Here is a 22601-nt window from a genome sequence, read left to right as displayed (position 1 = left end):
GACTTGACTGGAAGTACATGGTGAGGGGGAGGTCAGAGCAGCAGACAGAAGGAGGATATTATTTACTTGGTCTGTGTCCGGTTGTTAATACGCCACTGCTTTTTCCCAGGGTGCCGCTGGTTTAAAAGGAGAAAAGGTAAGTCATTTGTGGCATATTATTCTTGAAAATCTGTCATTGTACATAGGAAAGGGGTTTCTTTTAAATAATAAGATACACATAATTACACATCAGATTTCATCACTAATCCAGAAACCGTTATAATTGGGACATGATATTTATTTCTGTTGAACAATGTCTTATGTCTCTTGTCATAAATAAGTCTTTTAAAAATACAAGTTTTGTTTCATCCTCTAAGGAAATAGAGTCTAGGAGAAGAGGCCCAGCCTCATGGGGGGACCCCACAGTCCAGGGCAGGAATCGCCACTGACCCTAGTATCTTGGGAAATGCTCCATCCTCCGTGTGTCTTCCTTCCTGCCTTCCACAGTCAACTGTTAACTTTAGAAAATATGAAAATGCTTTGAATCCTTCCAAATGGAGTAACTACAAAACAGTAAACCATTTCTCTAAGTACATATACCCTGGTGTCAACAAAAGAACATTCAAACCTGGAGGAAAGGTGTGTGAGAGTTTACTTGAGGCACATATTTTGAGGACATGCCCCAAAGCAAGCTCTCAAAAGATTGAGAAAAGGCCGCAGAGGTGAATTTGTGGTTCCTTGTATGAGTTTAGAACCCAAGGAGATAACATAAGGAAGGTACATGAAACCCACTGGTGGTAGAATAAGGCGGTGGGAGAACACAAAGTGGGGAAATCTCTAGGACTGGACAGAGAGCAAAATGGACAGGCATGTACTTCTCTCCCACTGGTGGGTACAGGGTGGTTAATGTTTCCAGCACATAGCGATGTGGGCGGGGGGCAGGATAACAATGAGGGGTTCTGGAGTCTTGTGCTCTGGCATCCTGAGTGGCCTAGAAAAGAAAATGACTCTGACATTTCAAAGGTATATTATCTTCGGTGCATGAGAGCAGGGAACAGGGCTCACATAGGAGCCTTTGTTAAGGAACCTACAGGCCTGGGAGGTGGCTACTCGCCATGACTTGCCCAGTTCGGAATCTTTTCCAGACCATTTTGTGGGGTTACTTTTGGTCACTGGGCTTGTCAGTCCTGCCCCGGGGCGCCCAGAGCTTGCCAGGTTTATTACAGAGCCCTTTTATCATTCACACTGGAAAGCACCTTTATCCTTGAAGTGGCATGACCTTGAATAAGCACGTAAAGGGAGTTTGAAGACACGACATTTATGATGTTTGATGAACTTCATTTTCGAGGGTGCTCCTGCGGAAGGAGGAGACATAGAACTTGATGGAAAAGGTGACCCCGGGTTGCCAGGAGCTCCAGGATTACAGGTACAAGCGCTTCAGAGAAGCGTCCTGCCACTGTCCGTACCTCCCTCTCCCCGTTGTCCCATTCTCCGTCTCTCGGTCTCTCTGTCTCTCCATCTCTCTGTCTCTCCATCTCTTTGTCTCTGTCCCTATATGTGTCCTTCTTGCTCTTTCCATGTTTTCTCCCTCTTTCTCTCTCCCTCTTTCTTTCTTTCTCTCTCCCTCTTTTTCTTTCTTTCTTTCTTTCTTTCTTTCTTTCTTTCCTTCTTTCATCTTTTCTTTTTCTTTCTTTCCTTTCTTTCTTTCTTTCTTTCTCTCTTTCTCTTTCTTTCTTTTTCCTCCTCCTCCTTCTTCCCCTCCTCCTCCTTCCTCTTCTCCATCTGCAACTCGTTTGCTTTGTCTCCCTTTTCTCCTCCCTCTTTGTCCCTGTAACTCTTTCTCACTCTCCTAAGAACGTCTTAAATATAACATTCATATATCTTCTATTTACATATCCACTTTATTTCATTGTAAAACATTCACCTTCCAATAAGAAAGTATCTGAAGCTGATGTAAAAAGTGGATTTGTATGCCTGCCGTTTCATCTCTCTTTAAGTCTCAGTGACCTAGGCTTTCCTAAAGCTAGGGCGGAATCTTCAAGGAACAGTTAGGTTCCACTTCCCCTGTATTTGTTAGAATCAAGGCTAAGTTGGTATGGTACGTTGAACACGATTTAAAACTGTAATGTTAAATAACAGCTCTACTGTAAAATTTGCATGGTAGTAAATAACAGGGTTTTACTTAAATGCAACTTTCTCTGTTGAATAGTTTGCTTTCTGATCTCTGGGCATGTAGCCTGGGGGATCCAGAACAGCTACAAAGAAATGTAACTATTGAGGGGGCAGTGGGTGGGGGTGGGGGTGGCTGGTGTGCTTTACTTGGTGATTCCAAAAGATCTTCTGGTAGACATAAGTCACAGGAACTAACTTTCAGGCTAATTAAGCAGAAATCTGTTAGCTTAGGGCAGAGGTATAGACAGAAATCCTAGGGTAGAGATTGGCAGTTGTCTGCGTGAGTCGGAGAGTGCCAGTGAAGGCTGCTGCGAGCCATGCCAGCTGATGACGAGCTGCGGCACTGCACAAGGCTGCGATGTGGAGCCTGCCTTGGCTTCTGAGAAGACACAGAATGTCAAGGCTCTTGGGTTTTACTGAGGAAATGCTAAGGGGCCAGATGACAAGGCAGGGGACCCAGGCAGAGAAGAGGGTAACAATCTGGGTGAGGATGTACCCCTTCGATGTGTAGTACGTGTCAGTTATGTGCTGTACTGTGCTACTGCTAAAGACATCCATTTGTGCAAGGAATATTTATTACCTGCCCGTTACTCGCCGTGGATCCTTCTAGACTCCAGGGTACGACAGGGCACAAATCAGCCAAAAAATAGCTTTAAAAAATTCTTGCCTTTGTGGAGTTTACACTCTAGTCAGGGTGGGGGAGAGAAAGTGTAAATTAGTAAGTGTATGGTGTGTGGGATAGTAATAAATATCAAGGAGAAAATAATGCAGAAACAGGGGATAGGAACTATCTGGGTTAGGAGAGTTGCAGCTTGCTTGCTTGCTTATTTATTTATTTATAGAAAGAGAAGAGAGGGAGAGACACATCAGTGTGCAAGAGATATTCAAGAGAAACTATCGGTTGCCTCTTACACACCCCCAGCTGGGGACCTGGTCCCCGACTGGGAATCAAACCAGCAACCTTTTGGTTCACAGGCCAGCACCCAATCCACTGAGCCACCCCAGCCAAGGCACTTTATTTTATTGTTTTAATATAGTTTTAAAATTTTTATTATCAATTTTTAGAGAGAGAAGGAAACGTTGATTTGCTACTGCACTTATTTCTGCATTGGTTGGTTGGTTGGTTGATCCATGTGCCCAGACCAGGTATCACACCCACAACGCTGGCGTGTTGGGAGGATGCTCCAGCCCGCTGAGCTTCCCGGTCAGGGCTACAGAGTAGCAGCTTTAGATGTGATGTACAGGGAAGGCCTAGGGGAAGAGTGACATTTGAATCAAAGTAAGGACAGGGAGAGGAAGTAAGTCCCACTCCTGTCTGGGGAAAGAAGATTCTAGGCAGAGGGAGAACAGGTGGAGAGCCCCCAAAGTAGGAGCCTACTTGGCCAAAAAGGAGAGAAAGAGAAAGAAGCAAAATTTCAAAAATGCGTGAAGGTCTTTTCCATAGTAAAGCAACTACCCTGGCCCATTTCCTGGAACTGGTACCATCGGGATGGTCCTGGCAGCCTGTTACACTTGGCAGCCTCTTTGGGGCACGCTTTGTCATGAACTGGGGCCATAAATGGAAGGCATCGGGTTCCTCTGATTTTATTGAAGCACTTTAATGCACTTAACTAATGAACATTGTTCTTAGGTGACAAGTACATTCACCCTTTCATCTCTTAATCTAAAGGGTTGGCCGGGACTCCCAGGCTTTCCCGGACCTGTCGGCCCACCTGGCCCTCCTGGATTCTTCGTGAGTACGAAGTCACCGTTGCTGTAGACGCCATAAAACTAATAAAGGAACTAGAGCTAAAATTTGTAAACAGTAAAATTTTCTGGCTCGGTGCATTTCCTACCGTAATTTTAATTTGTGGACTTCTTGTCTTTAGGGCTTGCCAGGAACCATGGGGCCTCCGGGGCTTAAGGTAAATTATAGTTCTTATGTCTTATCAGCCAGAACATCCTAATCACTGCAAAAGCCAAACCTGGCCTGACTGCACACAAGTATGCAGTACTGCTCCCTACCGGCGCGTGATGGGGGCTCACTGGGCTTCCCAGGATTCCCTGCGGGGACGGGAGCGTAGCCGACAGCTCCTCTCTCTTCCCTCTCCTCTCCCTGCACGTCAGTGTGTGATCCCTGGTACAAAGAGTCTTAATTCAATCATAAGGAGTTCCTTACCAGGAAAAGGGCTTGGATTGCTAGTCCATAGGTTTTTCAGTTCTGATGACTCTACAGATCATGCACCCATTTTATACTTACATTTTTATAGTGGGGCGCGTCCTGAAACTCATCTGATCTCATGCTAGTAAGTAAAAGAGGACTGACCATTCATGCACTCATTAAGCAGGACAGTGCACGAGTCTCTGTTAACAAGGCCAATTATTGGTGGCAGGGAGGAAACAAGTTTTTACTCTGTTAGTTTTGGCGACTGGGGCCCTGCTAATTCACCTGACAAAGAGAAATTCATGGGAGAAAAAGGTTTATTTCACATACACAGAAATGAAAATCCCGGGGAGTTTGTGTATTATTTTAACAAGGGGGGGTAAATGTGTGGAGAAATGACAATATAAAGGAAAATGGTTCGAGCTTGTACGGGTGGTCAGTTGTGGGAAAGTAAAAGTATGGGGGGAACTAACAGAAGAGAAGGGTCGTGCCAGTGGGGTTTGTTTATGCAGCTTTGAGTCAGGGTGTCTCCACTGATGAGAGTTGTCTCCTCTTACTGGTGCTGCAGAGGGGAGAGGGGACACCCCCACAAAGGGACATTTGTACCATCTTTGGGCAGAGAGGGGCGGATAGAGGACTCTTCCTGCATTTTCCGTTCCTAAGTTGCCTCCAACTCAAAGTCCATACACTAAAGTGGTATATCTCGGGGTGGCGTATTCTGGTCCCCATGGTTGGTTGAAGTGAGAAAATGTTGAGCCAGGCAGAACCCACGCAGGAAGTTAGTGCTGAACATGCGCAGACATGTGAAAAGATGTGCCCTGTCACTGGTCACCAGGGAAGTGCAAATAAAGCCCATCGCAAGTTGTTTATCAAAAAGTCAACAAATAACAAACGTCGGTGAGGATGTGGGCACATGGGAACCCTTGTGGGATTGTAAACTGGTGAAACCACTAAGGAAAACAGTATGGAGGGTCCTCAAAAATTTTAAAGTAGAACTACCATGTGATTCAGCAATTCCATTTCTGGGCATTTATACTAAGAATACAAAGACGCTAAATCAAAAAATATGTGCACCCCATGTTCATTGCGGTGTTATTTGTCATTGCCAGGATACGGAAGCAGCATAGGTGTCCATTCGTTAGATAAGTGGATAAAGAAGGGGAGATAAAATGGAACGTTATCCATCAATAAAAAAACATGAAATCTTTTCATTTGTAACAACTTGGATGGACCTTGAGGGTGTGATGCTGTGTGAAATACGTCAGTCAGAGAAAGACAAAGACGGCATGATTTCACTCACGTACAGATTCTAGAAAACCAAACAAATGAACAAACAAAACAGGACAGAAACGGACTGGTGGATACAGAGAACAGACCCCTGCTTGCCAGAGGGGTGGGGCGACGGTGAAGACGGTAAAGGGGTGTATGAGGTGCAAACGTCTCATCATCAAATAAGTAACACAGGGAGATACAACATGCAGCACAGGGATTGATGAAGAATATTGTAACTTTGTACGGTGACACATAGGGACTAGACTCACCATGGTGATCACTTTGTAAGGTGTGTAAACGGACAACCACTATCTCGTACACCTGAAACATAGAATATTGTATATCAACCATACTTATTTTAAAATAATACGTTATTTATTCTAGGATGAAATAAAATGGCAGTCGTGACCTTGGGGACAGGGATGAAAATAGAAACGTTCAGTTACAAATATTAGAACTTCAAAGAGTTTAGACAACTTATTCATAGTCTTTTCTAAAGGATAATTTGGTTTTTTATTTCTTGCAGGGTCACATGGGTGATAATGTGATCGGACAGAAAGGAGAGCGGGTAACGCAGACCCCGGTGGTGGCAGCTTGTGTGGGTGGGGGTGGCGGGGCAGGGTACCGGGCGGTGGTCGGGGGGCAGGGTACTTGCAGCCCGAGCCGTGAGCCCCGCCCACTGTTCAGTAGGCCTCGCAGCAAGGAAGGCGTTGGCTGTGGCTCAGGCGTGCCTTTGCTCTGTTTCCTTACGTGAGCACTAGAGGGGGAAAGGGGATAGCGCAATGCACCGGAGGGGATGTGGTTCGGTTTTTAACTCCTGAGAGTATTTGTCTATAGGGTGCAAAAGGATTAAGAGGACCCCCTGGACTACCAGGCACCGTGACAGTCACACTGATCGGCCCAGACAACAGGACGGTAACTGCTGCATTTTTATAAGTGGGGGTGTTGTGCCATTGCGTCTCCCTGACCTTCTTTGTTAAGTTCCGTCATCCACGGGCCCGGCCCAGCCCCTTCAGCCTCACTGAGCCTCTCGGTCTGATTCCTTCCCATTTTTTTACTCATGAACCAGAAAATGTGAAATCAGAAGCAGGCAACCTCCAGGATTCTTGAAGGTGGAGCCCGGGGCCAGTTTTGCTCACCCCTTACCCACAGTCCCTCTCGTTGCAGCTAACACAGAGAGGGTATTCCGTGAGCATTTTGAGTAAATTATGACCAAATGGGTGTGCAGCTCGGAGCCGGTTGGGTGGAGAGGACCTCAAGGTACGGATGGATGGGTGTCGTAATAACATGGGACATTGTCATCATTCCATCGTAACCCAAAGGACAGTTTGTCCCCCATTCCTCTCCAAGGACACTAGGACCTTTTATTTGGACACTGGCACGGGCTTTCAGGGTACGGAGCAGAGCCAAACGCTCAGAAGAAGCGAACCACGGAGTAATACCCCAACCCTAGACACTTGGTTGGCCCCGGAATGTCTGGGAGGGGGTGGCAAAGCAAGGAGGTGGCTCACAATTTTCTAGTGGATGAACAAAGAAGCATAAACCATTCTGATCTTATAAACTTCTAATTAATTGTGTTTTAATAATAGCTGGATTGAGATATAATTCACACGCCACAAAATTCACCCTCTTACAGTATGCAATTCATGGGTTTTAGTAATAATGAATGTCAACAGCTTTATTAGGTATAATTCACATGCCATAAAGTGACTTAGTGTACAATTCAATGGCTTTTTGTATATTCATACAGTTTTGCAACTGTTACCACATTCAGTTAGAACATTGGCATCACGCCAAAAAGGAACCCTTAGCCATCAGTCTCCATTATAATTTTTAATGAAAATTTTCAAAACAAAAGGTAAGACAAAACATAGTAAAATTTGATGTCATAAAAATAATAATTTGCATTGAACAATGGGGAAAAAATTGACCCGAAAGGAAAAAAACTGAATTTTCCAGGGGTAATTAACAAAAATAAAGTTTTGAAAGTATAAAACTTTATTGACTAAAAATTGATAGGAAAAATACTTTATCTTGACAAAATCTTAATCTGGAAGATATGACCCAGGGGCGGAGGGGAATGAGTTTAAAAAAAAATGCCTTCAACAGAATCCACACACTGGAAAAAATATAATCAATAAAATATGTTAGAAGCAAAATCAAACTTGATTCATGAATCAAATCCTCATTGTGACTTTTATTTAGAGAATAATTGATTGCAATGAAAATATCTTCAATATGCTAACCATGAGTGTAAAATACTTTAGAAATGATGGAATTGTGCTGTAGAAAGCTGATTCAGGAATTAAATTAGTTTAGTACCGTTGGATCAAAACAATGCTTTCTTTTAAAAAAGTATATTGGTTTTTGATGGGTTCACAGGTATAAAATTCCAAATGTGAAAAATGGTAATGTGTCCTGTTAACAGGAGGAGCATAAGGATTTTGTGCATTCAGTATATCGAACAGCTAGAGGACGTTTCCAGGTTTACTCAGCAAAACCGTGTTTGATCTGTTTGTAACGACCTTCACTTGTTTTTTGTGGCAGGACCTCAAGGGGGAGAAGGGAGACCAGGGAGACCAGGGCAGAGCCGGACCTCCAGGGCCCTCGGTGGGTCACTTAGAGTCGTGTTGTTCCTTTGAATAGTAAAGTGAAACCTTCGTGAGCATTTTTATGTGTGGTCTACCTCTACATCTTAATATTAGCTACAGACCAATAGTAATTGACCACCGAGGTCATGGAAACTATGGAACTATTTTTCGGCCACTTGCAGCTGGAGCCCTTGCACTGTTTCACATGCACCCCAGGTCTTCCACCTCAGAATTTACTTCCAGCACCTGGTTTTTTAGCACCCGGTTTTTAATTAATTGACACTCATACATAAGATTTCTCTCTTCAATGACCCATCATTTTAACATTTTTAAACACAGCAGAATAATCAGAGGGGAAAAGTGAATAAAAAATCAATGTCAGTCAAAATTCAATCGTTTGTGAAATTTGACATAAGTCTCATTAATACAGGGACCCCCTGGAGACTCCATCGGATCAGAAAAAGGTGCCCCTGGAGAACCTGGCCCACCGGTAAACTGGGAAGTTATATTAGTCAGCGTTTAGGCCTCTTTAGATGCAAGCATAAAAGATGGCCAACTCAAGCTAGCTTAGATTTTTTTAATGTTTAAAGGTTTGGGAAGTGACATTTATTTGCTCAAATATATGCGAAGTTCGAGGCTACATCAGGCTCCGAGGACGTCAGACCCTGGAGCTATCTGAGCAGCACTCTCCCCATTTATTTCTCTTCTCTTCTCTTCTCTGTGTTCCCTTCGCTGTCTCTTTTGCCAAATGACTTTTCACGTAAGGGGGGTGTGGGGAGATAGAGCACAAGGTAGCAACTGGCAACTCTAGGTTAATAGCATGAAAGGAGAGAGAGTGCATCTCCCTGCGTCGGTACCTAAAGTCCTGCAGAGTCACTGTGATTGGCCCAGGGTGGGTCATGTGCCTCACTCCGGGAGAGCGGCTGTGTCCTGGAGGAAGAGGTGCCGTAATTGGCCAGGCCAGTGGGACGTGGGGCTTCCGAGGCTGACCGCCCCATCAGAACCACACAGATGGGGGAAGATGACTCCCCAGAGGAAACGGGGCCCACCGTGACGAGAAGTGGGTGCAGGAAAGGCAGAGCAGCTGGGGCCCCCTCTCCCACCCAGCTCTCTTCTGGAAAGATTTAAACATATATTATTTTTAAACTCTGAAAATTATGTACTGGGAAAAATATGTTTTTTCTAAGAAAAAATATTCAACCGATATGAGTTTTCATTTTATCAGAGGGTCAATAACCATATTAGTTCATCGAAAAGCCCTGTATGTTTGGACACTGCAACATACTTTTTATACATATGTTTAAACATACACTCATCTTGAGCTCATGTAATTGCAACATTTTACATTAATACATTGGCTGTGAAACCGTCTGCTTTCTGAGTTTTCTTGTCCACTTCTTGACTCAGTACTTCCTTGATTTTCCTTTCAAACCTGGAGGGACAGTATCAACTCTAATTCAAGCTTAGCTTCATTTTCTTTCCTTCTTCCTTTGACCCTCCCTGATCCCCCATTCCGACTGGCTTCCTCGAGACCTGCATGAGGGGACATTTGCATGTTCTGTGATCCATAATAGTTTCCTTCTAAAAACAGGGTGGGAGGCTTCAGCCAGGCACTCTTGCTTGAGAGTGAGAGGAAACGATTATATCATCTAAGTTTTCCATGTTTGCTAAAGTTATTTATGTCTGTTGGATTCCATGCCTTTGTTTCCTTTCCGTTTTAGGGGAAGCCCGGAAAAGACGGCTCCCCCGGGTTCCCTGCCACAGAGGTAAAGGCGTGTCTGCCTGTGGATACAGTGAGCGTGTCGGTCCTGTTAGATGAAGGAGGATGTCTGAGGGTCACTGGGTAGTTATAAACGAAACAAAAGCCTGTGGGGTTTTTTTTTTTAATTAAATTTGAGAGTCATAGTTTTACACTGTGAAAAGAGATCAACTGAACACATTATTTTTTCAAAAGAGAGTTCCAACTCTCTTGCTTCTGTTCTGCTTCCAACGGAAGGAATTGGTTCGTGGGTTTTCTGACCGATTCTCGTGGCTCTGTTCCCTAGGGAGCCAAAGGCAACAGGGGCGTGCCTGGGTTCGCGGGTGAAGATGGCCTCAAGGTAATCCCTTCCTCCTGTCCCATCTGCAGCCTTTTTCAATGGTTTGGGTTTTGCACACTCTCTTCCCTCCACACCCTGGAACTAGGTACAAGAAACTGCAGTGAGGGTTCATTAAGATACCTGAGCACATGTAAGAAGAAATGAGAGATGTCACAACTTAAACACTTGGAGGGCAGCCTTATGGGAAAGATAGGAAACTTTTTCTATGTAGTAGACACTGGCTGCCTTAGGACCAGTGAGGTCCTCACGAGGAAGTAGTTGGAAAAGGCCTGTGATTGTAGGAAGTTTGGGGTCACTGGAGGTCAAGCATAGGCTGAGTGGCCCCATGAGTCTCCAGCTGGGTCACGACACCCTGGAAGGTCACCAGCAGTTAGTTGTGGGGTGTATGCCATGTTGTTTCTTCCAACAACATGTCATAGACATATTCAAATGATTTTCATATGTAGGCACATGTGCAAATTCAAGGTTTGTCCTATAGTAATAGCACTTCCAGTAGAATCTGAAATGCCCGCTTGAGTGGGTCAGAAAGGGGGCTGTTTACAGCTGGGACACTGGGGACTGCTTGCAACCCAGAGCCCCCTGACTCTGTTCCCCTGATCTGGGCAACAATTTGGACATGTGGAATGCATGTGAATGTCCTCTGAAGGTAGTGGCGTGGGAGTCACCTGGAGAGCCACCAGAACAACCACTTTCTTTGGCAGGACCTTGCTGATAGGACTCAGGAAACCAAGATACGGCCCTCCAGGAAAATAAAGTCAATGTCCCTCACACTATAACCTGGGGTCTGTGCATTGCATCACAGCAACATTGATTTATTGTTTAACTGTGCATTTTGCTTTTTAAGTATACCAAATACATAAATGCTTTCGATGAACGGACTCATCATTTGTAACTGTCTTCCACCACAGGGGCGGAAAGGGGACGTTGGCCCTCCAGGATTGCGTGGTCCAGTAAGTGGAATTAAAGACAATGTCCATGTCATGTTTGATCAAGGCCTTCCAAATGTCAAGGAAATTTTGAATCAGGGTCTCTCATTAACGGTTATGATAGAGATTATAATACTTACCTTTTTATTAAACCAGGGCAAAAAAAATAGAAGTTGTCATTATTTGACCTTTTGACAATGCGCAAATATTTTTCTTCTCGGCCCTGTTTGGTCTTGGGAATGCACTAGTGATGCCCACGCTGGGCTGTGGAGAGGAAGCGAACCTTTGTCTAATTGGACCTGGGCCAAGGCGATCCTGTGTCCTGATTAGAGTACAAGGACTGCTGGTCACCCAGGGGGAAGGGAGCCAGCGCCACCCCCTCCAGCTGATTATGGCAACTCCCACACCTTCTGGCAGCAGAAGCTCGACCACGGGTTTAGTGCAGGGCCAGCAAACACCGCTGACCACAGCCAAGCTCTGTCTCAGCAGGCAGGCTCCCCTCACCAGCGAGGACATGGGTTTGGTGGCTGTCAGCTCCTGACTGCAGTGTGGCCGCATTCTATATTCTGTGACTCTGCAGCTTGAGGGGGGAATAAAGGGACCCAGACTCTGAGATCTGGTATCTGTTTCTCTCCTACTTCCGAACACGGCGGTTCTCACACGCAGTGTGCTGAGCAGGGCTGCCAGTTTTTGATGGTGTAGGTTTGACAGAGCAGTCTGCGGGGCTGGGAGGTGTCCTATTAGAAATGCAGTTCTCAGACCCCTCCGGCCAGGCCGTTAAACTCAGTGCCTGGAGGAGGGTCCTGGAAATCTGCATCTTTACAGGACAAGCAGACTGTTCAAAGGAGAATAGTCCCAACATACTTTCATGGCGTTGCCGAGAACATGAAGTGGGCTCTTTCACCAAAGAGCCCAGAGTTGGCAGGCCATTATGGGTTTTGTGATGGAGATTATTACATTTCTGCTATTGTTATTATGATGAATTCTTTTTTGTGAGTTTATGCTGATTACTTAGCTACAAAGCTCTTGTTGCCTCATCTTTAAGCAAGTCAACAAAGTGGTTGGCCCCATGCAAACCATGAAAATACAAAACAGAGGTTTCTTAAAAAAAACTTTTATATTTTTTCATCTTCTTCAAGACAACTGTACTGAATTGTAAGTGAAAACTACTTCTCTAGTTGCACTTTAGAGGAGTTCTGAGCATTCTGGGCTCACCGTGTGTTTTCTTATGCTCAAGGCTACATAGCTGCAGCGTCACTAACGTCAGAGGGGTCCTGCTCAGGAAGTAGATGGCTAAGGAGACCAGAAGTAGGTCCACAGGATGTGTCAGAAACAGTAGTCTTTGGTTATTGTAAGTCGATGATGTCCTGAAACTTAAAGAAACGATCAACAGAGGATTTTTTTTGATGTGTAGGTCCCGACATACTCTAAAATAAACTCAGTGCCTCAGGACAAGCATTTTCAAAAAGTGAAACAGAACAGAATAAAAATATCAGAGCTGATCCTGTGTCATAAATAAGTCACTGTCTTGTGAAACACTGATTTCTGTGTACGTAGTCACATGGACATAGGCGTGTCTGTGTGCATGCCCGTGCATTTATGAGTGTAAGTGTGCGAGCTCAGTCACATCATAAAATGTATTTCTAACTGAAAGCCCATGATATAGATGCTGCCAGACCAGAAATGTCAACTTTTACCTTTAAATTTGCCCATCCTGCACACACAACTACCCCGTTTCTGCTAACACATAAACCTATGAGTTGAGGGCACAACGAAGACATGGAAGTAATTGCATTTGGTGAATGTCCATAAATAGCTATTCTTTCTCTTTCTTCATTTCTTTTCCCTTTAAGACAGAATATTACGATGCGTACCAGATAAAGGGAGACGAGGGGATGCCAGGCCCTCCAGGGCCCAAAGGAGCTCCTGGCCCACCAGGTGAGAATGCATTTCCCCCTAAAGCACCTGGTCATCATTTCTGCCCCTCTTTCAAAATAACACAGCCTGTGCTTGCAGCCCTAGAATCAGCAGAGGCAGAAGGGAAGTCTCCTAATTTTCATGGATGGTGGAATTTGTTGGTATCTCCTACTTTTCGTACAAAACTTCCTATGGAATCCCATGTTTTCCTATGAAATTTCACTTGAAAATTTTATGTGAAACTTTTGCATGAAAATACCTTAGAAGGTAACTACGTTACTTTTGTGGGAGAATCCATGAAGTTCAAGTCCGGTAGGCAGAGACTAACGTGGTCTGAGGGCAGGCTGAGGGAGTGAAAGAAATCTGTCATCTCCATGGGATTACCGCGAATGTGAAAGTGGCGACCCGAATGGTTGGCATTGGTGCAGATGCACACAAATAGTGACAGGGGCTGACACAGCCCTGGTTTCCACATTCCTGGCACATGAATTGGAGACACACTTACTCACATTCTACACCCGTTGATGGGTTAGATGGGTCTAGGTCATCCGCTCTCACCTCTGGCTGCAACTGGAACCCCCAGAACTTCTCCGGGAACGGCCACATGAAGGTCCCATCCTTGCGATCCCGATTTAGCTGGGCTCTGGGCACTAGCAGGTTGGGAAAGCCCCTCAGATTATTCTAATGTGCAGCAGCAGGATTGAGAACCGCTAATCTAGGCTAATCATTGGTTGCAACAAGATTGCGAAGGAGATTTTTGTTAGAGGAAAAATACCCAGTGTGTTTAAGTAAGTGGACAGATACATAACACATATGGACATAGAGGCAGATTTTTTTAAGGCAGTGTTAAAGCTAAAAGCAGTCCGAGATGGGACACCAGGCCAGACCGCAGATCCTTGACAGTTCCAGCTGTTTGGTTCTGGTGTGTCTGAGCCATCCCAGCAACGCACAAACACAGGGCAGGCTCTTCCTGGATTTCCACTCAACTGAACTGTTTGAAAACGCCAAGGCAGCATGATTCACTTTTGAGTATTAGACATCTAAGACCAGTTTCTTCTCTGCGGTTTGTCTAAATAAATGAGGTTGTCTAGTATTTACCTGTATAAGAATGGAGGAAAAATATGAAAAATATTTATTATTCTTATACTATTGTTGCAAGATTTCAAAAATGAGAAGAGGGGAATATTTATAGCTTTGTAAGCAATGAATGACTGTTATGTATCCACAGGTCCCAGTGGCCCTCCCGGAGACCCTGGAAGGCCTGGTATGTGCGTGTTTCTGGGAATTCAATAGAAATGCTATTAAAAACTAAAATACATTGTTCTCTCATGAGTTTGCATTAGTTACCTAAGACAAATCTTTCATCGACTGGTATCAAAGTGTTTGCAAATTCTTACTTGTGAACTTTGTGGCCCGCCGTGGAAAAGGGAGTGGAAGGTAACACAGAATGTTGTAGAAATGCTCTATTTTACTTCTCGGTGGCTTTCACGGTAAGTGTAAGACAGCAGCCTGGGCATTTGAGCCGAAGCCTTGAGGCTCAGAGGAGGCATGGAGATAGAAGACAATAGTTTGGTGGTAGTAAGGTCGGGTAAAAATGACAGTTGGCAAGTTGTGTAAGAGTTCATAGATTATACTTCCTATGTGACATTTTAAAATTTATAATATATTATTGATGGATACATAGACAATTCCATAAAGCGTGAGCCATTAGCCCAGTTGCCTGTTGAGAAAGGAAGGAAAACAGCATCAAGGATCATTCCTCAGAGGCCTCAGTTATAACTGGAATATGTCATTTTGTAAAGGAAATGAAATCCAGAAAAAGTAGCAAGTATTTGATAAGCCTGCCATTCATTATGTTTTTCTCTCTACCACGTTGTATATTTAAGCTATTTCACAATGTAGAAAATGAATTACAATTAAGCAGACTGCAGAACTATATGTACATTACAATTGCATTGTAAAAAATAGGTGAATGGATAAATATTATGTGTACCTGCATACACATGAAAAAATATACATCACACTGTTAACAGTGAGTATCTCTTGAAGTTTCAGTGGGGCAAAAGGATATTTTAGAGGTCAATCCAAAGGTTACAGAAGACTTCTTTCTACCTGCCAGGCCCCTAAGCAATGAAGAGACTCCTTCAAGAAGCCAGTGAGGGGAAATCTCAGAGCTCCAAAACAGAGTCAATCAGAGGCATTTACCTTTATGCCAAAATCCTTCTGCTCAGTCATCAGAAATACTCAGATGTGCCCCTTGCTGGTTTCTCAGCCCCTTGGTGGGGAGGTCTCCCTTCTTAACAATTAAACTGTTTCTGAGGTGGAGATTCAGGGCTGCCCCCTCCTCACATCTTCCTCATCTTAGAGACACAGGAAATGGGCTTCGGGCCACTGGGCCTGGCTTCCTTCCCAGGAGGGGCCTCCTCCCCTCCCCCACGCCCCTTCCTGTCTCAGACAATCGCAGGGATGGAGTCCCATTAAGAGCTTCCTCTCTTCCCTCTTTGGGTAACAGCAAAGTAGGCATCTTACAACCTCTAACTGAAAAATCTACAAACTAGCATACCTTGAGGAATTTCTCATGAAGTGCTTTTAAATGAAAAGACTACTGTGCACCCCAAACTCTGTTTCAGTTTCTTGTCATCGATGACGTAAATGATCTTGTGGGAGCAGAGGGTTCTGAGCGCTGCCGCTCGGTGCTAACTGGACAAGGTCACGGATGAAGAAAGGGAGATATTCACTTTTTGTGTCATACCTTTCCATGTCGCAACTTTTATCAATCAGAACGTTTGCAATTGAAAAGCAATTGTATATTAACCAGGAAAAAACTATACTAAACTATAACAAAACTATAATTCATATTAGTTTATTTATTATAATTAAACTATAATGAAATGATTCTTTTTCTCCAAGGGTTATCAAAGCCTGGCCTCAGAGGACCCCCGGGACCACCGGGCATGAAAGGAAGAAAAGGGGAGCAAGGACCCCCAGGGAAGGATGCAGTGGGACTTCCCGGGTCCCCAGGTTGTCCTGGTTCACCAGGCCCTCCCGGGCCGCCGGGACCCCCAGGACCACCAGGTAAAGATGCCTCTAACGGGCCTTGTTATGTGTATGTTGCCCAGCGACAGATGTGTGCAGATTGCAGGCAGTGGCCCTGACTTGGAGATGGGCCACCACCGTGTGCAGACCTTAGGAGTCCCTTCTCCACGGATGTTCCATCTCATCAGCCTTCTGCACAACGGCTGAGGTGGAACAACGACTTTGCAAGGGCAGCAAAGTACCACCCTGAGTCCCCACAGACGGCAGAGTGGGAGGCAGGGCCGAGAGTCAGAAGGCAGGGAAGGAGTGACAGTTATCAAGTTGGCCTAGGCCAAGGGCAACTGCTTGTTCAGTCCCTGGGGACTGTCTTCCAAGAAACTGCGTAACTTTGTCTCAGAATAATCTGTCCCTGGGGAGAAAGAGGCAAGCTCCTCTTTCTCATGGTCAAAGACGTGCTCCGCCAGGACTGGACTCACCACCCCCACACCCCCCCAGGGTGTGTCTGCCCGGCTACCAGGGCATCTCATGCTTAGGCATCAGCAGGGAAGCCCCAGGCCAAGACAGACAGTCTGGGCACGAGGCAAGATGCTATCACGGGAAGTAGGTCGGAGGCCACAGAGCTACAGCCCACAGGACTGGAAGTGGTACCCAGAGGTTCTGATGCAGGTGTCCGTTCCTCCCCATCTCTCCCAGGAGCCACTTAGCATTCTGTGTTGGCTGATAGCTACATGGAACCTATGAAAACATAGGTCACTCTGTATTTTAAATACCTTTCCTGGCAGGTGCCTGGTGGGCCTTGTGATTTATTGTCAACTCTCCAAATAGCCTTAAGAACTCCTCTGTGTATCAGAGACTTTTTTTTAAAGAAAAGAGACTTTTTTTAGTTTATAGACAGTATGATTTGATTACAAACATAGAAAATTGAAAAGAATAATCTGGGAGACTCATTACTACTAAGATAATTCAGTTGTGTCTGGTTATGTGAGCAATATTTTAAAAAATAAAAGCATTTTTTAGGCCCATAGCAATTTAAGAAATTATCCTATTAATAAAAAGATACAATGTCCAAGAACAAAACTGCCAAGTTATGGTGTAGACCTACATGGAGAACAAAGCAAAACAAAACTGAAAAACAACTCTTACTACATGTCAGGGATCTTAACAATTTTTAGTCCTCCCAGCCTTCCTCCAGATGTGGGTGGCGTCCTCATCTTACTGATGACAAGCTTGATACGCACAGTTCTCGTACCTAATGGATGCTGCAGTCAGCCTCTGGGCCCTGGGTACCGCCCCTTCTCCCCTTGGAGACCGCCCTGGTTTCCTTTCTTCTCTTGTCTGAGCAACGCCTGTCTGTCTGTCTGTCCGGTCGCAGCTTCAAACTCAAGTCCTACAGAAAGTTCTCGCCAAGCCCACACCCCGTCACACTCCTGTGTAGCACGGCTGTGGAACGTTCCAGATGGCCTTGTCTGTGCCCGTTTTCTCTGTGGGAATCTAAGCTCCTTCAGGTCAGGGACTGTGTCTCGTTTGCTGGTTCCAGTCCCATCGTGTCACACAGGGGCTGGAACATTGTAAGGACAAAATTATTTGTTGACTGACGTACGAAGAGAGTACGAACATGTGTAAGTATATACGAGTGTATAAATGCTAGAAGTCTACATGAAGTATAAAGCTGACATCGGATTCTACTGTCTAAACACAACTGTGCCGTCATCTTAAAGACAGAAGACTGGATGGCAATGCGGGCGTCTTTTTCACAGTCAAGCAGACACAGTGTAGTACACCCCAGGGGCCCTCTGGGCTGAATGTGTCCACTGTTACTTTGTCACAGTGACATTGGGGGCCGCTGTAGGTACCGTTTTTAAATACTTCGTTTTATCAGCATTGCCTTCAACTTACATTTGAACTGGCAAGACCAAAAATTAGGTTACAGAACAGTGGCTTAGGAGAAGTAGCTGGCCGTCCGTTGTAACATTATAGTAACGGATCATGTGTGGCAGCCTGGGGAGTGCTTTGAGGAGAGCTGCTTTAAGAAACCAGCAAACTCCGTCGGTGTGAACCAGCCATGAGGAGGAAACACGTTCACATCCCGAGTCAGAACTTCTTTCCCTCTGTACGTATTGAGCATCTACAATGTATCAGGGAGATTCCATGTGCTCAGAAGAATAAGAGTTGACCCTTTGTCTAAAAATGCCAAAGGGATAGTCCTGGAATAACCGGAACTAACGTAATAAGAAAACCTGGGTTGCTTGTGTGATGAGAAACACCTCCCAGTGAGTTTTCAAGGAGCCGGCACACCAGTATCAGAAAACACTGCCTGTAGGTGATGCGGAAGGAAAAGCCAGTCGACATGCTTCAGCCTCGTCCGTGGCAACTCTCCTTCAAAGGACTCAGCTTCCAAAACAAATACGGGGGTGGGAGGAAATGAATATAAAATAATCCATATTGCTAAAACACTTGGCAATTGGACATGAAAATACTTAAAGAAATACAAAACAAGCTCTCTGGTGTTGTCTTTTTGCAGGTGGCATCATTTTTCACAAAGGCCTGCCTGGGGACGTTGGACGTCCCGGCCCCGTGGGGCCTCCAGGAATCCCAGGTGTTGACGGGCAGAAAGGTGGGTTCAGTCAGCAGCGTGGTTCTGTTGGAATACGCCGTTCTCATCACCGTGCTGACCACTGACTTCCCCCACGAGACAGCGAGGACCCCAAACAGCAGTCAGAGACCGCTGCTTTTCCCAAAGCCTCAGCTAAGTGCTCATTTATCTGTCAATCATTCATTCGTCTAGCGCCCATGCAATAAATCATCGGCTATTCCTAGAATGTGAGTTTTCTCAAAGAGAGAAACACTGAAGAAATATTAGCCATTTGATCCTAAACTCAGGATTTTCTAAGAGCACTTAGAACCTCAGACAGATAAAGTAAGCAGTTACAACAGATGAGTGATTTTTTTTATCAGTGTGGGCCATTTCCTGCCTGGTTTTCACTACATGAAAAAAGCGTCCAGTGTAAGAAAGGGCTGTGCATGTGGACGCTGTCCTTTCTGCGGCTGTGGTGTGGGAGTGTGAGTAACACGAGCGTGCTTCTGTTGCAGGGGAACCGGGCCTCTTGTGCACAGAGTGTCCTTATGTCCCAGGGCCTCCGGGCGTCCCAGGACCGCCGGGGTTAGACGGCATGAAAGGAGTCCCAGGTACAGACTGCATCTGCAAACAAGTATTTGTGCAAGGGCAGACGCTCCATTCCCTGGGTGATGGGAAAGGGTAGCGGACCCCTGGGTGTCCCGATGCGGTTTACGTGAACTCGGAGGGAGAGCCTCCAGAAACATGCCCTGTCAACACACAGTAGGACAAAGTCACATAACAGGCGGCATTTCCCCGTTTCATTTCAGTTGCTGAACTCTAGCAAACGATTGTGTTATCCCGGAATTGTAAACTCAGAGTCTTCCAGGGGACCAGCGGGTCACTTGGAGGGCAGAAGCAACCGAACTAAACACAGGCCACTTTTTTCTTCCGCAAACAAATAAGCTCTTTCCTGGGTTTTTCTTGAAAGACACCACCCTTCTCTGTGCACTTGTTCATATCCCCACTTTTGATAGAGTTAAGGGTATACGCACTATTTCACATTTTTAGGGGCACAAGCACAATAAAAAAGTATACCAGGTCCTCAAATAATGTCATTTCATTCAACATCATTTCATTTCAACATTGATGAGATGCCATAGGAACTTAAGTCTTGCTTATATCAATTAGTCTAGGTAAAATTTTTATCAGATCGCCCACATCATTTCACCGCAGTTCCAGAATGTTTCAAAGACTTTAAGTGAAGACTAATTAAACACCACTGGCTTCCGTGCAGGGGACGATAGAGACTAGTGGGGAGTGTGGTGAACTGGAAGGCACATTGAAATGGGTCTTCAGACACTCAACTCCAGCCTATTGTTAATTTGTTAATAAACCTTCCAGTTTCATAAAAAGAAATTAGAATTTTTATCTAAAAATCATGTATGTAAAAAAAAATAGCCATCAATTTTTGAAGGAAGACTAAAGCATATGTCACTTCACTTGTCACCCTCTGCCAAACCAGGACCCTCTACCCCAGCGCTGGTGCTCCAGCCTGTCCCTGCCTCTGCTGGCCTTCACAGAACTGACTGTGAACAAAACCTTGGAACAGAAAAAAATCTATGTTAGTTGGGCTTCTCTACCCTTTGTGCCCCTCCCCTGGCTACCCAGGGCCTCTCACATGGAACCACACACACTCCTGGTTCTGCCATCAGCACCTTGGTCTTTGGACACCATCATCAAATTATTTACCATTAAGCAGTAAGAGCTCAAGTTAGGGAGCCCTTGGTCAGTGTGCGAGGCACTGTCCTAGGCATTGACATGCCATATATGCCTCCACACCTTACACCTCTCATCATCCCTGGAGGTGAGTGCTGTCTTAGCCCCATTTGACAGATGAGGATGTTGGGGCATACGATGACATAGCTAGTGAGTGCTAGGAGCCTGGACTCAAGTCCTGTTGGCCTTCTCCAGAGGGCACCTTTCCTTCTACACTGCATCCCTTCATTGCTGAGCCAGGGCAGCCCTGAAGGAGAGTTAATGCAAAGGTCTACCTTTGCACTATGTATGCCAGCATAACATACCTTTGTTTTATATGCCAACATACATAACAGGGTGTGTGCATGTCACCGCCGTCCAGTGGACATTGTCAATGGCCGGGGTCTTGGGGGAGGCCAGCGCTCAGCCCAAGGAAAACAGGCCCACAGAGGCAACTGTGGGCACCGTGGACAGACAACCGAGCACATGCGTTCAGTCGCTCTCAAGTCCTACCTGCATCTTCGTTTTATTTATTGTATCGTTGTCTGATTACAGCTGTCCAGATTCTTCCCTGGAGAGCTTGCTCTCCTCTGCCCTTCCCACCCCCCCCACCCGGCTCCCACCCTGGGTGGAGCTAATCCCCACCCTGTCGTCCTTGTTCATGGGTCATTCGTGCGTGCTCCTTGACTAGCTCCTTCCCCTTCTTTCCCTCCTTCTCCCCCTCCCCCCTTCTCTGACTGCTGTCAGTCTGTTCCTTGTTTCCATGCCTCTCATTCTGTTTTGCTCCCTCATTCGTTTCCTCCCTGCATCTTTATCAACACCTTAGTGACTTTGTCATCGCTGCCCTCGGGCTCCCTGAGACAGGCCTGCGAGGAAAGAAGGGGCAAGGGGCAGGGGGCACAGCTCTTCACGCAGCAGCTCTTCAGTGCTAGGTCTCCGGGGAATGTGCTATTAAAACAAAAACTAAAAGGGAGGGAAGAAGGGAGGGAAGAGATAAAAGGAAAGCAGTCGTCATTTTCCTGCACGCCCCTTGAGTGACCTCTGACCCAAGGCTGGGCAGCTCCCTGATGCTGAGCAGCTAGTTGCGCTGCTGTGCTTTCCCTGTTTCCCCACACTGGCACCTGGCAGGTGTGGTGTGCAGCTTGAAGAATACACACACACACACACACATATATATGCAGTAAAGCCATGCAGACTGCTGTCAAAATGCGTATATCCTGGCTCATATCTTGCAAAATAAAATCTGAACAAACATTTTTTCATAAACTGACCTGAGGTTCACTTGAAAGATCCTCCAAAGAAATCATGTTTATAGAGATGCTTAAGTACCCATAGTGAGTCCCCCATAGTGAGTACCCCGCAGTGAGCACCCCATAGTGAGTACCCATAGTGAGTCCCCCATAATGAGTACCCCGTAGTGAGCACCCCATAGTGAGTACCCATAGTGAGTCCCCCATAGTGAGTACCCCGCAGTGAGCACCCCATAGCTTGAGTGTAAGGTTGTGCAGCGAATGCAGTTTGGCAGCAGGTGTCCAAAGCCTCAGAAAAGTCTGTGCCCTTTGGCCCTGCTGTTAGACATTTATGCATTTATTGTAAAGAAAATCATTGGGTAAATTTGGAGAAGTATTGATAAATATCCAGAGATACTTATCATAGCGTTGTTTACAACAGCTAGAGTTGAAAAAACCATTCTAAATGCCTAAAATCAGCAGTTATCTAAATAAATGATTGTTCACTCACACAACAGGCTACTGTGTACCCATTTAAAGCGAGGCTATAAATCTATATTTATTGATTTCTAAGTTGTAAATATATATGCGCATTTATGGCTATAAAATTCTGAGTAGTACACATAAAAATGTTAGCGAATACTGTCGTCTGGTGGCAGACGTATGGGTGATTTTCATTCTCAGAAGAAAATGAACTGGACTTTTTTCCAAGGAGCTCATATTACTTTTATTGTCATAAAAAATGTGTCTCTATAAAATTATAAAGACACGAATCTCAGGAAGCTACCCTTCTTGAGTTCTTGTGCTGTTTACGTTTCCTCTCCAATCGAGTGATTTTTCTCCCGTTCTCTTCTGGTGCCGCATGTTTTGAGCTGGAAGTCGCCTTTCTTTGCCCAGAGGAAACACCCCGTTTTTCTCACACGCT

At 45.3% G+C, this 22601-nt stretch overlaps 1 protein-coding gene across 1 annotated transcript in view; it reads left to right on the top strand.

Moving 5' to 3' along the window:
• COL4A3 (collagen type IV alpha 3 chain) overlaps positions 1-22601 on the top strand; it is a 128039-nt gene that overhangs the window by 64545 nt on the left and 40893 nt on the right. The window contains exons 8-23 of the mRNA XM_028509391.2: positions 110-136; positions 1328-1405; positions 3821-3883; positions 4020-4055; positions 6093-6134; positions 6404-6481; positions 8114-8176; positions 8588-8647; positions 9879-9923; positions 10203-10256; positions 11165-11206; positions 13036-13120; positions 14328-14363; positions 16010-16174; positions 18657-18749; positions 19226-19321. Of these exons, the coding sequence (XP_028365192.1) occupies positions 110-136; positions 1328-1405; positions 3821-3883; positions 4020-4055; positions 6093-6134; positions 6404-6481; positions 8114-8176; positions 8588-8647; positions 9879-9923; positions 10203-10256; positions 11165-11206; positions 13036-13120; positions 14328-14363; positions 16010-16174; positions 18657-18749; positions 19226-19321 (1063 nt within the window). The remainder of the gene's footprint in view (positions 1-109; positions 137-1327; positions 1406-3820; positions 3884-4019; positions 4056-6092; positions 6135-6403; positions 6482-8113; positions 8177-8587; positions 8648-9878; positions 9924-10202; positions 10257-11164; positions 11207-13035; positions 13121-14327; positions 14364-16009; positions 16175-18656; positions 18750-19225; positions 19322-22601) is intronic.

The sequence above is a fragment of the Phyllostomus discolor genome, chromosome 4, assembly GCF_004126475.2.
Source record: "Phyllostomus discolor isolate MPI-MPIP mPhyDis1 chromosome 4, mPhyDis1.pri.v3, whole genome shotgun sequence".
Taxonomy (NCBI): Eukaryota; Metazoa; Chordata; class Mammalia; order Chiroptera; family Phyllostomidae; genus Phyllostomus; species Phyllostomus discolor.
The sequence above is the reverse complement of the archived record's forward strand: the minus strand, read 5'-3'. Positions and strand labels throughout refer to the sequence as shown.